Here is a 17,889-nt window from a genome sequence, read left to right as displayed (position 1 = left end):
CACATGTTATGTTATGTTAGGGACACAGCTCTCCATGGAAGAAATTGCAACAGCAATTGGTAAACTTCAGTCAGGGAAGGCGATGGGGCCGAATGGTAACCCCACATTAAATGGTACAAGCGTAACGCAACAACACTCTCACCATATCTGGTAGCTATATATGGGGCCAGTTTGGACAGGGGGGAACTACCTCTAGACAAAAGAACAGCAACAATAGTGGCCATTCACAAACCTGGCACACCCGCACAGGAGTATTCCTCCTACAGGCCTATATCCCTGATCAATGCTGAGGCCAAAATATTGGCCAAGACCCTAGCCAATAGACTCACGCCACACCTAGCAACGCTGGTACATCCGGATCAGTCTGGGTTCATGCCAGGGAGGAATACAGCCTTAAATCTTAGACTCCTCCACAACGTGCTGGGCCGGAAACATACCATCCAGGAAGAAGCCGTGCTATCATTAGACGCACGCATGGCCTTTAACACAGTCGAATGGCCCTTTCTCTTTGCTGTTCTTGAAAAATTGGGGTTCGGACTGAAATTTTGTTCCTGGGTAAGGCTGTTATACACTGCTCCCATGGCCCATGTGGTGGGCAATGTGCATAGATCAGGAGAGTTTTCACTGCATCAAGGCACGAGACAGGGCTTCCCACTGCCGCCGCTTGTTTTCGCCTCGGTACTGGAGCCTCTCTCATACGATCCGGTCATCGGGGACTCCGATGGACTGAGGAATGCGAGGATCGCATATCACTATATGCAGACTACATCCTTTTATATATGGCCTCTCCCAGACGCTCCCTGTCCTGCCTCTTAGATATCTGTAGCTCATGTGGATGTTTTTCAGGGTACACTATCAATTGAACGAAGTCGGTGCTCTATGTCTTGAGGGGCCCCCACCGCACCTCCCGGCTGGCTGTGATGTAACAATTGTAGAAGACACTTTCAAATATTTAGGGATTTACATCACCCCTGACCCGGAAGTATTTATGACATTAAATCTCCAAGTCCCTCTGAAACGGTTGCAGAGGGATACCAAGCACTGGCAGTTGCTCCTGGAAAAAGCAGCGCTTTTCAAAATGATGGCGCTCCCCAGGTTTCTCTACGCCCTCCAAAATGCACCATTCTTAGTCCCCCAATCTTACCTCCGTGCCATTGAGGCAGAAGTTACTAAACTCCTATGGGACAACAAGCCCGCTCCATAGCTATGGTAAAACTATACCGCACCTGGTATGCTGGAGGCATCGCACTCCCGAACATACAGACATATTAATGGGCCGCTCAACTGATAGTGATTAACCACTGGATTCACGTTCCCCACACGGTCCAAGCTTATGTCCTTGACAGGTTGCAGTTGGGTGTGACGGAGCCTTATTGGGCGCCCAGACCCTAATGGACCCCACAAACCACACACTCCAGGTATGGAATATAGTCCAAAAGAAGTTAGGGTGGCATACCATACTCATGGAACCAACACCCCTCTGGGTCACGGATAGACCCGGAAGGTTGAAAAAAAGCAAAGGCTTTACTCACTTAGACCATATTGGAATATCTAAAGTGGGTGACCTCTGAGTACAGGGACAAATGATCCCATTTACACAGCTCCAGACGCAGTTCAGGATGGCCTCAACGGAGCACTTCTGTTACCGGCAGATCAAACACGCCCTTGAAGCGGCAATTCCCCCTGACACCAACCTGCCTGAGGCCTCCCTGCTAGAAGATAGGCTCCCGACGGATCACATGGACAAAAAAGCAATATCTATGACATATCGTAAAATTATCAATAACATGCCAGATCCGGTGCAGAAGCTCAAAGACAAATGGCAGGCATAAGTAGAAGAATTAGATGACACAGATTGGCAGGAGGTCCTAGCCTCCTCTAGAGAGGTGGCGATTGCATCTAAATGACGCCTGGTGCAACTCAAGATCTTCCATAAAGTCTACTACACTAGAACTACTCTCTGTAAGATCGGGAAGGTGGACACCCCGCTCTGAGTGCGACAATGTGGGGAGGTTGGTACCTTTTTTCATACTATATGGGTATGCCCTGCAGTGGCGTCATACTGGGAATCAGTTATGTCCCTTATCACGAGAGTGAGTGGAAACCTAGTCTCTGCAGAGCCCATATGCTGCTTACTCAATAATTGGTATGCGACAGACCAGAACTCGACGTTACAGACTTGGGCTACCCTGGGTATTATGCTTGCCAAAATAAATATTGCTAGACACTGGGGAGTGGCAACCACCCCCACACTCGCCGAATGATGCAGGTATATGGATACGGCCATGGTGGTGGAAAAACTGTGTACATATATAGGGGTAGTCCCAGGAAACGGATACAAAATGGGGAGGATGGAACACATATGGAGGAGATATTTGCGAACTACCTCCCATAACTCAAGAACTGGAATAATCAACTACCAGTAACATTGAATGTGATAATGACTTATATGCTTTCAAACAGGTGTATCTATTTCTATAATGTCTGTAGAAGGAGACACAGGATGTATACTGTCTGGACTGTATTTGTTCAATGATACTTGTAAAGAACCACTAAATATGCCTGTTTCTCATATATAAATAACAGTTTTTTTTTAAAATGGATACCATTTGAAGATTACTTAAAAGTGGTTTAGGGGACTTTCCTTTGTTTTTTGTCTACAGTTATGTGAGATGGTGCATCACAAATACAGTGCAGCAGTAACCTTAGTCAATACTAGATAGAATTTAAAAACAACTGTATTGGGTGTTACATTACTAAGAAACAGATTTTCTGATGTCTTTGACAAGAGTAAATCTCTGACTGTTTTTAGGGAGGGAAACTACATGCAAAAGATATGTGGATACCAAAAAATGTAAGTTGTGTACGTTCACCATGTTCATGTCAAGCCTACAGCACATGGGTTTCCGGAGTAGCGTGCTTCAACATCCCATCAGGGGTAACAAGCACTATTTAAATAAAAAAATCCTCTTCTAAGCTTCTGCTATTCTTCCGATCCAAATAACTGACTAACCTTTCCACCACTTAAAATGTACTTGCATGTTTTACTATACTAATTCAACACTAATCCTCTATGGATCCCGGTGAAGCGTGCTACTCGCCAAAAAAGAGAATTGACGCCTCGTCAGGGGTAGTAAGCGCTATACAAATGCAATTACAATACAATACATGCGCTGTCTGTAAAACCTGCTGTAATCACTTATACATTGTTATACCCTCCTGCTGCTTGCCATAGATTCCCTCCAGTGCCTCTCTTAATTGCTGCATCCTGACTCATTCATGGCAGCCGATAGCTCACTTCCGTTCAAGACAGAGGAGTGCCGGCCAAATGCAGTCTCCTTGGGGTTTCATTCATTATCTGTTTTTTTGGAGAACTCTTTTTTTTTTTTAATTGTTGCTTTGTGCCAGTGATTATTTCAGCACTGTAACTTCAGAGAGATAAAAGACTCCACTGGCCAACGAGTATTTACAGTAATGCAGCACAGTGGCTCGTACACAAATCGCAGCAAGGTGTGCGTTAGCCCGCGGATGATGGTGTCACATACCCTGAACTCTGCTCCAACTGCACTAACCATATGAGGTAGGTTACTTTAATTGTGACCTTCAGGGTGGGACAGGTGCTTGAACCTACTGAGCTATTTTACTGAAACTATAATCCCCAAGCGGATTACCACATTCGGTAGATTTAACCCATTTAGCAATCTTAACAGTTGTCACTGAAACTAAAGGATTTTGCTGATCAAGAGCACACTGTGTGCCAAACGTGGAAACGTCGAAGGATGTAGCCGGGTCGCCATTAGGATCAGAACCAGTGGCTAGCAGATTGCTCCCCGATGTATGCCGTGAGCACTCACCCTCTGAGCTATAAGCATATTTGGGAGCTCCCGGTGTGTGGCCCAGAAGCCATGGAAGGGCGGCCCAATCTCAGGACCTTGTAGTGTTCTCTTAGTACTGGGCGCAATTCTGTGCATTGGATTCTTTTTCGTATGTATGATCCTTTGATGCGTTTTAATCTAGGTAGAATATTTCATAATTACTGCCACTGTGTAAGGTCTTATATTTTACAAGAAGCAGTATCTTGTGTGGGTGGTGATAAACACGCCCAGCTCCTTTTCATCTTACTTACGGTGAAGCATAAGGAAAATATTTTTTAAATGTCAAGCAAAAAAGCAGGGAAGCCAGTGCTGCTTTATATGTAAGTGGACATCTCGAGGTCCAACCATATTCAGATATATCCATGGCCAGTTTTTATTGATTATGGAAAGGAAAAAAAGGTAAAAAGCTCTTAACCCCATGCTCTTTGGCATGGGTAGACATGCGGAGGACGAATGCTACATATGAAAACCCAACCTTTCTGGCCGGTTAGTAAAAAGATAAACTTTCTAAAGCATTGTCGACCATCTGAGGTGGAATATTTTACACCCACAACCACCTTCTCAGTGGGCAGGAGGGTTTGTTTCTTCTCTTGTTTTCTCAAGCTCGTCTGCCATCAAGCCCGCCAAGACCAGGAGATCCACCAAATAAGGCAGCTGGTACACACCAGAACTCAGGATCATAAAATGCAACTGCAAACACCTAGAAAGATGATGGAAGACCAGCAAAGATCCCACAGACTGAGACACCTTCAAATGAGCCCTCAACAAATACCATCAACACCTGTAAGACACGAAAAGATGCGCCTTGTTGGACTGCATCCCAGTTAGCTCTAACCGCAGCAAGGAACTCTTGAGAGTCCTGCAGCCCGTCAGCCACCAAGAACACCATCTCGCCTTGCCAGGAAGTCTGCAACACTCTGGCAGACTACTTCCACATCAAGCTAGCCACCATTTACAGAAACGTCTAACTCCAGCCCACTGACCTTGAGAACCCCCTCATGCCATCAGACGCCACCCACAACCATCCGCTCACTGCACAGAGCACCATAACTATTATAAACTCCATCCACTTTGAAGCACCCACGGACCATTGCCCCTGCCACCTCTTTAACCCCGGGAGCAAAGAAATCAGCAGCGAACTCACCTCCATTATTAATGCATCCAACACAACAGACACTTTCCCCGACCTTCTGAAATACACAGAAGGCACACCCCTTCTAAAGAAACACTCTGCCGACCCCAGCAAACTCAAGAACTACCACCCCATCACTCTGCTCCCCTTCCCTGCCAAAGTCCTCGAGAATGCCATCAACTCATAAATAAATGGAGAGCAACAACCTGCTGGACACTTCCCAAATTGGCTTCCGCGTCGACCTCAGTATTGAGACTGCCCTGATCGATGCCACTGACGACATCAGGACCCTCATCGACCGGAGAGAGACAGCGGCTCTGTGCTTCCTTGACCACTCAGTAGTGTTTGACTTTGTATCCCACCACACCCTCATCAAGAGACTCCGCCACATTGGGATCCAGAGAGACGCCCTCAAATGTATTGCATCCTTCACAGGATGAACACAGAGATTCCGCCTGCCACCCTTCACGTCGGAATCCTAGAACATCATCTGCAGCGTCCCTCAAAGCTTATCCCTCAGCCCCACTCTATTCAACACTTGTATGATGCCCATGGCCGGCATCGTCAGAATCCATGGCCTCAACATCATATCCTAAGAAATGACAACCAGCTCTTGGACCAAAGTCCACAACAGCATGACGAGCTTCATCGACTGGTTGAAGGCAGCTGCCTGAAGCTCAACACTAACAAGACGGAGGTGATGATTTTCGGGAACACCTCCCCATGGAACAACACCTTGTGGCCCTCCACACTTGAACCCAAACCGACAGACCACACAAGCAACCACAGCATTATACTGTTCTCATTCCCTTGCTTGTATCACTATAACCTCCTAACCTATAACATCACTCTTTCCTGTGCTCTAGGCAGCACCCTCCTATTTTAGCGTCTCTGTGTTCAGTGCATCATTCTCTTTTCTACACTCTTCCATGTGCCCATGCTGTTGCCCAACAGTATCACAATGTTCTCTTTTTACTTCGCATCACCATTTTCTCTCTGCCCATGAAGTTACTGTCTCCTCCCTCATCCCCCAGTGATGCTCTCTTCTCTGTGCCAGTAGTTTCACCCAGTGTCATGCACCTAGGCATCAGTTTCCGAAGTACTCCAACATGTTATTCTTTCTCTCCTCCTCTGAACCAAGGTAACACCTTCTGCACCTTGCCCAAATATTACTTTGAACCCACGGCATTGCACTCTCATCTATCCCACAATTTACTCTCACCTGTGCCCATGGTATCACATTCTGCATGTACCAGCACAGTGCTTAAAATGAGCTGATACTGTCAGGGACTGAGTACCTGTGCGTTCTCAGTTTTGATTGAACTAGCTGCATTTCTCAGCAGAGTTGTTATACTTATTATGGGAGAATTGGGACACTTTTCAGTAGCAAACAGGTGCTGTTTATTACTCTTTCCTGTGTGGCCACTGTATACCTAGAGCCCTGTACCTATAAGATTCTCTTCTCACCTATGCCTAAGTCTATCCTCCTTGTGCAAGGCACTGCCCACCTCTCTGTCCCTAGGGTTTTACTCATCCCGTTTTATTATACTATAGACCTCCCATTTGTAAGTTTGGTATTTTATTTCGAGCAAAGTAAAAGCACCTCTTCACATACCCCATCCCTCACTCCTCACTCCACACCCCCAACCTGGATCTTGAAGGTATTTGCACATTTCATAAGTGTCCTTTTGGCGTGCCCTTTCAGATACTGTGGCTTTTTAATGTAAGTGAAACTTGACTTTAAAATGCGCCAATGGGCCCCATCTTTTTCTGAAACCCCTTGAAGTCACCTTGAGGAAGGCAAGCTCACTCGCTGTAATCTAGATTTGTACAATCTACATGCAGGCCGTGGGCAATGCCAATGGTGGAAGTGAATGGTGCCCCAGTGGTGCACAGACATAATATCGACTCCAAAATATCGTTTGGACATAATATAGACTCCAAAATATCGTTTGGAGAAAATATCGACAGGACAGAATATAGACAGCCAAAATATCGTTTTTAAGGTAAGTGAAGTAATATCGTTTTTAAGGTAAGTGAAGTAATATCGTTTTTATTTTTAGGGTTCAGGGTCAGTTTTGGGTTTTTGGGTAAAGGGGTATTTTTAGGGTTCAGGGTCAGTTTTGGGTTTTTGGGTAAAGGGGTATTTTTAGGGTTCAGGGTCAGTTTTCAGTTTTTGGGCAAAGGGGTATTTTTAGGGTTCAGGGTCAGTTTTCAGTTTTTGGGTAATGGGGTATTTTTAGGGTTCAGGGTCAGTTTTCAGTTTTTGGGTAAAGGGGTATTTTTAGGGTTCAGGGTCAGTTTTCAGTTTTTGGGTAAAGGGGTATTTTTAGGGTTCAGGGTCAGTTTTCAGTTTTTGGGTATTTTATTATATTTTATTACTATATATATATATGTTTAATAAATATGAAATAAAAAAATATTTATTTAACTTTCATTAATTATTTAATTATTATAAGTTAATTTAAGTAATTTTAAGTATATTTTAGTAATTAATTATTAATATTAATTTAATTTAACACTGTTTTTAGTAAATACGATATTTTTTACAACTATATTTTTGTAAACGATATTTTTAACTCGATATTTTTGTACTTACCTGTTTGTAGATAGAAACTCGATATTTTGACTGTCGATATTTTCTCAACGATATTTTTGATGGTCGATATTCTGTCCGTCGATATTCTTTCAGTGATCCGCCCCAGTAGGTGAAAGTGTACAGTACCTATGGGTGAAGTTGATGGAGCCAGTGGAGGTTGAGGGTTATCACCCCTTTTTTATTTTTAGGTCGAGCCTAAAGTTAGCGCTCATGCGCTGAGACTTGATGTATCTACAATATGGGCTTGAACCAAGCTCAACACTTGCCACTGGTTCTTTGCTATGCCATTCTGAAATGTTGGCTTTCAATTGACCCAATGCTTTGAATTGTCTTGCCTTTGGGTGCTTGGTTGACACCCAGGAGATTTCACTTATTTATTTTGTTTGGCTATCCAATGTTCTCGGTTCTTATTGGCCAGTGCGAAATGGCTCCTCCGACCATCTTGAAATTCACGTGAGCCAAAGCCACGCCTCCTCCCACTGGCTGCTACACGCCAACAACCATCGGCCTGCGTTCTAAATGCTGGCCGAACCCGTAAGAAGAGATGCTGGGCATCTCCTGAGGTTAAAACTCGTGACTCGAGTCGTGTTTTGCACCCCTCTGGCACGCTGCTGGGCAATAGCTCATGGGGTGTGATGTGCGACATATGATCCAGTTCATAAAGAGGCTTCAGGGCCTGCTAGACATTGATTTGGTTTTCCTTTTTCAGCATGTGCTCACTTTTGATTTTCATGTTTATTAGTAAATTATAGCAACAGGCAGTAGCTAATACATATTAATAATGGGATGGCACTGTGCACCTCTAGAGAAGGGTAGATTACAAGGTTGTTTGCATTCAGAGAACATTTCTTCTTAGTACATTGAATGCTTTATGTGTCAGTGTACTAAGCAAGCAGCAGGGTCTGAACTGATGCAGAGGTGAGCCAAGGACGATAATTACATAAAAGGTGATACTTTACAAACTAAATAAAGAAATTAATAAATAGCAGCACTGTCCCACATCATTCGTTCGTTACAAACGGCTGTCTTCAAGCCCATGTAGGGTCTGCCTTTAAATCAAACCAGTACTTAAAATATAATTAAAAGTGCTGGCCTTCACCATACCAGGGTACCTGCTTGCTTTGGAGAAGTTCTGGTACTCTCCTATTAAGAGCAATGCACCCCTGCTAAAAAGTGCGGGTACCAGCTAAGTTAAGGTCGTTCTTAGCGTACCACCACTGTAGCTTCTTAGTGCAGACATATATATAATCCAACATACAACGGAAGGTAAACAGATAAAAAAACATTCAGGGCAGGTTAAAGGCGATTTAATGTAATAAAGAATTTAAATAATTGTTTTGAACCTAACCAATTACTTTTTAGAGAGCGCTACTAAATCAGGACGCTCCCTCGGTGGAGCGGGGGGCGATTACAGCGACATCAGACTGGGAGTCCTACCTGCTGGACGCCACACAGCTCCTGGGGCCCAAACGCTGTGGTCTCGCCGCTGCCGCTCTACTCCACCTCGCGGCTGGCGGCTGGAGACTACAGCTCCCAGAGAGCCTAGCGACCACTTCCTGCCACTTCCTGCCGCTGCGCGCCCGGAGGCGCTACTAAATCAGGACGCTCCCTCGGTGGAGCGGGGGGCGATTACAGCCACATCAGACTGGGAGTCCTACCTGCTGGACGCCACACAGCTCCTGGGGCCCAAACGCTGTGGTCTCGCCGCTGCCGCTCTACTCCACCTCGCGGCTGGAGACTACAGCTCCCAGAGAGCCTAGCGACCACTTCCTGCCACTTCCTGCCGCTGCGCGCCCAGAGATGCTACTAAATCAGGACGCTCCCTCGGTGGAGCGGGGGGCGATTACAGCCACATCAGACTGGGAGTCCTACCTGCTGGACGCCACTCAGCTCCTGGGGCCCAAACGCTGTGGTCTCGCTGCTGCCGCTCTTCTCCACCTCGCGGCTGGCGGCTGGAGACTACAGCTCCCAGAGAGCCTAGCGACCACTTCCTGCCACTTCCTGCCGCTGCGCGCCCGGAGGCGCTACTAAATCAGGACGCTCCCTCGGTGGAGCGGGGGGAGATTACAGCCACATCAGACTGGGAGTCCTACCTGCTGGACGCCGCACAGCTCCTGGGGCCCAAACGCTGTGGTCTCGCCGCTGCCGCTCTATTCCACCTCGCGGCTGGCGGCTGGAGACTACAGCTCCCAGAGAGCCTAGCGACCACTTCCTGCCACTTCCTGCCGCTGCGCGCCCGGAGGCGCTACTAAATCAGGACGCTCCCTCGGTGGAGCGGGGGGCGATTACAGCCACATCAGACTGGGAGTCCTACCTGCTGGACGCCGCACAGCTCCTGGGGCCCAAACGCTGTGGTCTCGCCGCTGCCGCTCTATTCCACCTCGCGGCTGGCGGCTGGAGACTACAGCTCCCAGAGAGCCTAGCGACCACTTCCTGCCACTTCCTGCCGCTGCGCGCCCGGAGGCGCTACTAAATCAGGACGCTCCCTCCGCGTCGCGGGACGCGCGTGGGCGGCGCCGGGCTGAGTCCGGGCAGAGGGCGGGCCGTCTTAGGCCGTCAGAGGCCAGAGGAGGTGGGTCGGGCGTACCCTACTTACTTCTTCGTTTAAGGTACTTTACTCACCATTGACTGTCTGGTTTCGCGAAGGAAACACTGTAAAACTTCCCGCATATATATACTGAGAGGACCAACTTATTGACACATTGTCATTTGATTATATCAGACTTATTTCCTTTCAACATCATAGAACTATATGGTGATCGGCCTCTCATATATTAACTGTCTACTATTGATCTGCCGGATAAGATCGCCACTGTGACTAATAATACTGTGAATTGATTAGCAATTTCTACACTGTCCCAATATGTCTCCAAGGGGTACTCGCAGTAAAACTGCAGCCGGGGGTGTTACGGTGACTGGCCCTATAGATAATTTTATTATTAGAGCCAATGATGCCATAGACCAGGGCATCTTACTATTGGAACGTAGGGTTTCACGAGACCTAGCCCAAGCCAGACGCTCATCTCTCGGTCTTATTGGTCTGGCAACCACACCCACACCGACCCAGGCCATGCCTAGTAACATTAGACCTCTAACTGAGGCACGTGCCGATATCCATACTATACCTAATGAGGTGAATCTATCTGCTTCAATCCCATTGATAGATTCTGATTCTGACACAGATATAAGTATGGATTTGGAGAAAACTCCCAATCTAACTATTAATCCTACCCCAGATGAGATATCTGTTGTTAGCACGAGGCAATTAAGAGGAAGACGGGAGGGTGCTATTCCAAAACAAGCAAAACATGCATCAAAGTCCCGTATGCCCAAGGTTAGAAAACATAGTAGGTCCTTAGGTAAGACTAGGGAAGGTGTTAATTCTAGCCCCCATTTAAGTACGAACAGGACAAGGGAGACCATTGAGGTAGATAGTGAGGTGCATCAAGAGGGGAAGACAGGCATGGTTGGAAACTCTGGAGCTAATACTGCTAACACTGCAAATGACCACATGTTGGTTAGAATGGGTGAACTACTTAGTATCTATTTGTCACCTATAGAAAGTAGGCTCACCCGTATAGAAAAACAATTAGCAGAATTAAGTATTCCCATTAAGAATATATCTAGAGATGGTGTCCCCAATGGAATGGGAGCTACTTTAAGTACACCAAGACCTACAACATTGGCAGGCACAAAACCTAAAAAACCCCAAGCGCCACCTATAACTACAAACATAATACTCAAACCCCCGCAGGTTTTAGAAAAAGGGATTATTGCTAATCAGCCAGCAGCCGATTCCAGTGGTACAAATGTGGCTCTGGGGCCAAGGAAGGATAATAACACCAAACAATTGAAGGGGATCTCTATGAGTCAACCCCATAAACCTCCAAATGATTCCCTCAGGGTTCAGCCCCCCCCAAAAACCATTAGGCAGATCCCACCACGCATTAACCTACCACCTGAGTGTGGGGCATACGTGTTGGTCCTGGTTAATGTTTTAAAATTAAGGAAGGACCTAGATGAAACTCCCATATCACTAAAAAACAAAACCTTACATTGGTTAATTGCAAATTGCAATTTTCCCATTGAAGGGGCAAGGGAGATCACCCACACCCAGAGAGTGGGCTGGATAGGCCCACTGAGGAAGAAGTTCGAGGGGGACTGTGTTATAATAAGTTTTAAAAATCCACAATGGGCGGAAAAAACATTGGGCAGCGCACCATTACCTTCACCTAGGGAATTTAACACTACCCTCCTTCCATTAGGCTATTTTTATAGACACTTGATACCCCCCAAACATACTATGGCGAATAATTTCGCCATTCCATACCAGGATTTGAATTATGGAGCTAGAATTAAATCCCCGCTTTTTTCCCAGAACCTAGATTTCAATTATCAGAATGCCCAGCCTTGGCGTTATCAGCCTCAAACGCCAGCCCTTTCTCTGCACTACCCACAAATTTCAACCATGCCCTATCATGACCATAGAGAAAGGCAATACCCAGCACTCACCTCTAATTAATTTACACCAATGAGTGAATATAGGCCACAATTTAACATTCCTACCCACAATCGGTTTGATTATTTTTCAAATCTAGATGAGCAGGATTGACTGGATAAAATTGCCGATAGTAGCATTACCACCAGCCAAGTTACAAATAACAGATAGGAGGGACACTTAGTAATATCTGAAGAATGTCTAAATCAGGATAGCCTCCTGACAGATACGAATACTAATAGTGCCCCATCTGCAGTTGTTAACATTACCAAGGATATGCCTAGGAGTGTTGTGAATAAGCCCACCAAACATTGTAACACCCACGGGATATCAATCCTCAGTTGGAATGTGGCAGGCCTGGAATCTAGGCTTTCAGATCCTGCATGGGCGGAGATAATTGATGGCATGGATATTCTAATGTTCCAAGAGACTTGGGCTGTTGGGAATTTGTATATAGAAGGTTACCACTGCTTTAGTTTAACATCACCCAAACCCAGTTTTGGTAGAGCAGTGGGAGGTTTGTTTATTGGGATTAAGATTTTGATCGGCGGTTCAGTTAGAGATTTATCTAGCGATAATCCTAATATTCAAATCGTTGAATTTAAGTTAAAGTCAAAGACCAGGATTTATTTAATCAATTTTTATAACAATGATTTTTATCATGTACCGAATAAGAACTTTCTGGCACTGTCAAAGGCTCTAAGTAATTTGGAATGCACTTTACTATCAAACACAGAGTCAGGATTTCTAATAGGAGGTGATTTTAATGCTAAATTAACAACGGGGATTGAGGATGGGACTTTTCGGGACCAAGCGGAACGCATGGGCATTGAATTAGCTAAAATAATAACTGAATTTGCTCTTGATGACGCTATGAGTTCAGGTCATAGCTCAAGTTCCCCCCATGCCCCAACGTTTATTAGTGGGGATAGGAGCTCCACTATTGACTATATATTCATGTCTCCCCACCTAATAGACTGTATAGTAAAGACCACAGTGACGGTGACATCTTTCAGTGATCACAATCCATTAGTAGTAACCTTGAACCTCGCACCCAGTCCTGTTTTTATGAATTTGAATGGTGCAAGGGACATTACACCCTCAAATGATGGCCTACGGCTAAAATGGAGGGGAGTTGACTGTGGGGCGATTTTAGACAGTGTTCAAACTTCATACCCGCATTTGATTAAGTCCTGCCTGTCCACGAGTGGTAATTATGATACCATAATCGCTGATTTTGAAGTGCTGTGTTCTACCATAAAAAATCTTTTGTCAGTCCCATTACCTAAGGAAGGCAATGATCCAAGGTGGTTCGACTCAGCCTGCTCTTCTGCGAATAGGGAATTGAGGAAGGCACTTAATGCTAAAACCAGGTGTAAAGTAAGCGTCCAATTAGCCAGGAAATATTATAAAGTAAAAATAGCAGACAGAAAGGCAATGCTACTCTCTGAACAGTGGGAATCGCTGGTGATCAGCGCAAATCTGGGCGGCAGCGGTCCTTTTTGGGCCGTTGTTAGGAAAACAAGAGAAATGGGTAAGAAGCTTACTCCCATTAGCTGCAATATAACTAGCAGGGTATGGGAGACCCACTTCTCCAAAATTTACACAGCTCCAATAGAGGAGCCGCCTATTCTAAATCCAGGACAATTGGGCGGCCTACAGATTGAAGCCCACGAAGTTGAGATAGACATAAAAGAGAGCCTGGGAAATAAGGCGCCTGGCCCTGACGGTCTGCCCATAGACATTATTAAATATAATGTGGATCTATGGGCGCCAATTCTCCTCAACGTTTTTAATAGTCTGCCAGCAGCGGCTATGCCGGCCACATGGGCAACTAGTATTATCGTCCCAATTTTTAAAAAGGGAGATAGGACAGAACCAGCCAATTATCGCCCAATCTCCCTTTTGGACAACACTTTAAAAATTTTGGGACGTGTAATCTACAATAGAGTACTCGAATGAACTATAGACACAGACTTCTTGGATCCATGTCAAATGGGATTTCGGAGTGGGGTGGGAACAGTGGAGCAATGCCTGAATTTGAAATTAATAATTGATAAGTACAGCATTGCTCGATCATCCCCCATCTATCTTGCTTTTATGGATCTTTCATCCGCTTTCGATCTTGTGAATAGATCCAAACTCTGGACAATCCTATCAGAAAATGGCCTAGATGACACCCTTGTTAGATTTCTCGCCTATCTCCATACCGACCTGAAAGCACGGGTCAGAGTTGGGATGGGTGGTGAAGTCTCAGGAGCCATTGATATAGGCAGGGGGGTAAGACAGGGGTGCGTTTTAGCACCCCTGTTGTTTATCATTTATATTAACCGTCTATCAAACTGCCTGAAAAAAGTCACCACGGATGTTCCATCAATCCTAGGGAAACCTTTACCAGCGCTCCTATATGCAGACGATGCGGTGCTTATGGCCCGCACACCAAATGCCCTCCGTCTGCTTGTACATAGCTTTGTCCATTTCATGGAGGGTCTTGACTTGCGGGTTAATTTAAAAAAATCTTTTATTATGTCTTGTGGTCCCGGCAAAAGGAAGCTCAACAATATACAGATAGGTAGAGATAACCTTGAATCTGTTTCTACATTTCCTTACTTAGGGTTGGTTTTCGCTGCGAACGGCACGTGGAGTGGGCATTTGGCCCACGCCACGAGCAAGTTCTCGAAATCCACAAATTCTGTTTTGAGCCTCCCCCGCCCAAAGAAAATTGGTGCCACTAAAGCTATTTTAAAAATTTTTAGATTGCAGTGCTCACCTGTTGCTTCATATGGAGAGGAGGTTTGGGGGTCGGGGAATAGCCACAGTATCCAGCGGGAGGAAAGCCGCTTCTGCAGAAAAATACTGGGCGCCCCGATCTCATCCTCTGAATACATCTGCCATAGTGAACTAAACCTTTCTTATATAAGTGATTTTATTAGAGCCAGACCGGCACTCTTCTGGATTAAAGTCTGGAGAAATAGCGCTGCGCACTTACCCAAAACATTATGAAAGATTGTTTAAATTGTGATCACGGAATGGCGATCCCCTGGCTCTCAGAAGTCCTTAAAACATTGAGTGCTGTGGACAGAGGCAATCTATTTAATGACCCTACGCTTATTGAACCCAAGGACAAAGTTGAGGTTAAAAATGCACTGTATGCACTTTATAATACTGAACGGTTAAGAAGAGAATCGCAGAAATCAACTGTTGCAAAATATTTAGGAAATGAACTGTGTAGACAACCCCTCCCGCTCTATCTCTCCCTACCTTTGACTAGCTGGGAGAGATTACTCCTGTTTCGTTTAAGGGCGGGTACCGTAAAATTCTTGTTGTCTTTTCCCCTGGGGTACCGACATAGCACGGATTTTAACCCATGCCCCTGTGATGGTGTTAGTCCACAGGATGATCTGCACTTCTTATTCTTTTGTAAATTCTACCTTAGGTACATTAAATGGCTTTTAACCCCTTATTTTAAGAAACATATACCACTCACACTTACTGAGTCGCATAGAATGTTGGTTTCCTTGGATTCTGATGAACTGATTTTTCGTACCAGTACTTTTTTAAGATTGACTGTAAGAGTGCGTAAAATGATGGAAAATCCCTGAAATTATAAATTAGCCTTATTGGAGCTGAACTGTTAGGAATTTTAAAGTATTGTATTCTAAAAATGTTTTAAATATTTTGTATGGTTGTATACTGTGATGATTTGTTGTTTTTAACTGCGGTACTTTTATGAATTTTATGAAATTCGAATAAAGGTCTTTTGAACTTGAACTTGAGCACTGGAGCACATTTTAACATGCACTTCACCAACATTGCATTGACTGCCTTGATGTTTAGGCAAAATCCTCACAGCACTTCAGGGTCACAATTGTAAGGCGCTATGCAAAAACTAAATACAGTACCATACAATTGCATAGGAGAGCACAGTATAAAAGCAGCTACCTTAGCATATAACAAAGCCGGAAAGAATAGCATAACTTAGCAATCTGCTAGCTGCATTTTTTTTAAATTATAATTATGGCTCCTGGTTTTAGGGTATTTTTTAGGTTTATGTTTGTTTGTATTTAATTTCTACTAATGTTATGGGAGAGGTGTGGCGCCGCGGCCAGGGCGACTGACGCTGGAATCTGGGGATCAGGGTTCGATCCCCGGCTCCGGCGGCAGGTTAGCCCAGCACCATGTGACTCTGGGCAATAGCTCGCTTAATCTTCCCGACGGCCCCCAGCGCCTAGAGACCCTTACGGGTGATTGTGCGCTTTACAAATGTGGATTATTATGTTATCTGTATTTATCCATATTTATTTTGGGTGTTATGAAAAAATTAAGTTAGAACTAGTATATTTCCACATTAATGTAACCGAAAAGTGTACCTTCTTGCTTGAACACCTGATAGGTTTTAATGATATGAACAACCATAGTTGATAAAGCAATCCACTAATAAGACAACATGAACATTTTAGTATCACAGTTTTTCATAACTACTGTTGCCTAAGCCTCTTTACCAAAATTCCTTTCTTTGTTTAACCTCTTACCTGTCAGTTCATACAGCTAGCTATTGGCCTGGCAGTCATGACTGACAGCATTTAGAATCAGGCAAAAAGAATGCAATTTCCGTTTTTAACCACATTTAAAAATAAAAACAGAAAGGAAAGTACATGGCTTGCTGTCTATATTTATCTGTAAAAACGGAAAACAGGGAGCCTTAATTATAAAACAAGCCCAGACACAACATAGCAAAGCATGCCCAACGCAGCACATATAGGATGGCCGTGCGCAAACCTCAACTCTTGTAGTTGCAATCTAGGAGAAAAAACTGGTGCGAACGCATAGATTCCCAATAACCAGCAATAATCAATACCCTGACTGGAGTCACCAATAAGCTTGGTTTCTGGAGTAGCATGCATTAGTCATAAAGTGCTTGAAAGCCTGTTTAGTGGTAGTAGGCGCTACATAAATCCAATTCCAATCCATAGACGGCAAGTCTGCCGCAGCCTCACCTGCACCGGTGCGCTCCGTGCTGCACACAGCAGACATCCTAGGCAGACGATGGCTGACGCGGCCCCCATCCTCGCTGATGTCCCGCGCGCGTCTTCCTCCCAGTCATTCATCTCCGCGTCCCGGCTGACGGCTCCTTTATGTACCTGGGAGGGCGTGCCTCACGCACGCAGGGGCCAGGGCGTGTCCCCGCTTCGAGGGACCGAGCCGGGCTCCAAGAAGCGAGACAAAGCAGGCCTCTGAGGTGAAAAGGAAGGCGTCCTGAGGGCGCGCGCTCCTCATAAAGGGCCTGTTGGGAGGTAAACAATTGCCTCTGCTAGCCTGAGGCGTGTGGGCTCTCCGAGGTGTCTCACTCGGAGCAGACATCGCAGCTTACAGCTCTCGAGTATGGAAACCTATTGAACACACATATAGGCGGGCACTAACATAAGGGCCTTTTGTGGCTTTGGAGGAGGGAGTCTCCTGAAGCTGGTGTGTTGCCGTGATGAGCAGTGGTGGTGACAAAGAGTTGGTGTCTGAGTCACACGCTGGCCCAGCTCGCCCTGAGCCCTGCGTGAGCAGCGGAAAGGCTTCGGGCTGCAAGAGCAGCTCAATGAAGTATCACGTAATGGACGGGACTAGAGTTTCCACATGAAGTTCAGAGCATCGTTTCCTCGTCGTGGCCTCTCACTGAGCTAGCAGAAGTATGCGATAAAGTACCCCACCTGCCAGTTACATGTATTTTATGTATTGTTTCGAAGAGTTACTTTGCAACCAAAGTAGCTCTAGCGTTGACAGAGTATGAGACTGG

The 17,889-nt window shown here is 45.4% G+C and overlaps 1 protein-coding gene across 1 annotated transcript in view; it reads right to left on the bottom strand.

Moving 5' to 3' along the window:
- Positions 1 to 17,194, bottom strand: part of LOC144826068 (astacin-like metalloendopeptidase) — a 489,262-nt gene extending 472,068 nt beyond the window's left edge. Inside the window, exon 1 of the mRNA XM_078684379.1 lies at positions 17,102 to 17,194. Within this exon, the coding sequence (XP_078540505.1) occupies positions 17,102 to 17,170 (69 nt within the window). The 5' untranslated portion in view covers positions 17,171 to 17,194. The remainder of the gene's footprint in view (positions 1 to 17,101) is intronic.
- Between the last annotated feature and the right edge of the window lie 695 nt (positions 17,195 to 17,889).

The sequence above is a fragment of the Lissotriton helveticus genome, chromosome 3_2 (assembly GCF_964261635.1).
Source record: "Lissotriton helveticus chromosome 3_2, aLisHel1.1, whole genome shotgun sequence".
Lineage (NCBI taxonomy): Eukaryota > Metazoa > Chordata > Amphibia > Caudata > Salamandridae > Lissotriton > Lissotriton helveticus.
The sequence above is the reverse complement of the archived record's forward strand: the minus strand, read 5'-3'. Positions and strand labels throughout refer to the sequence as shown.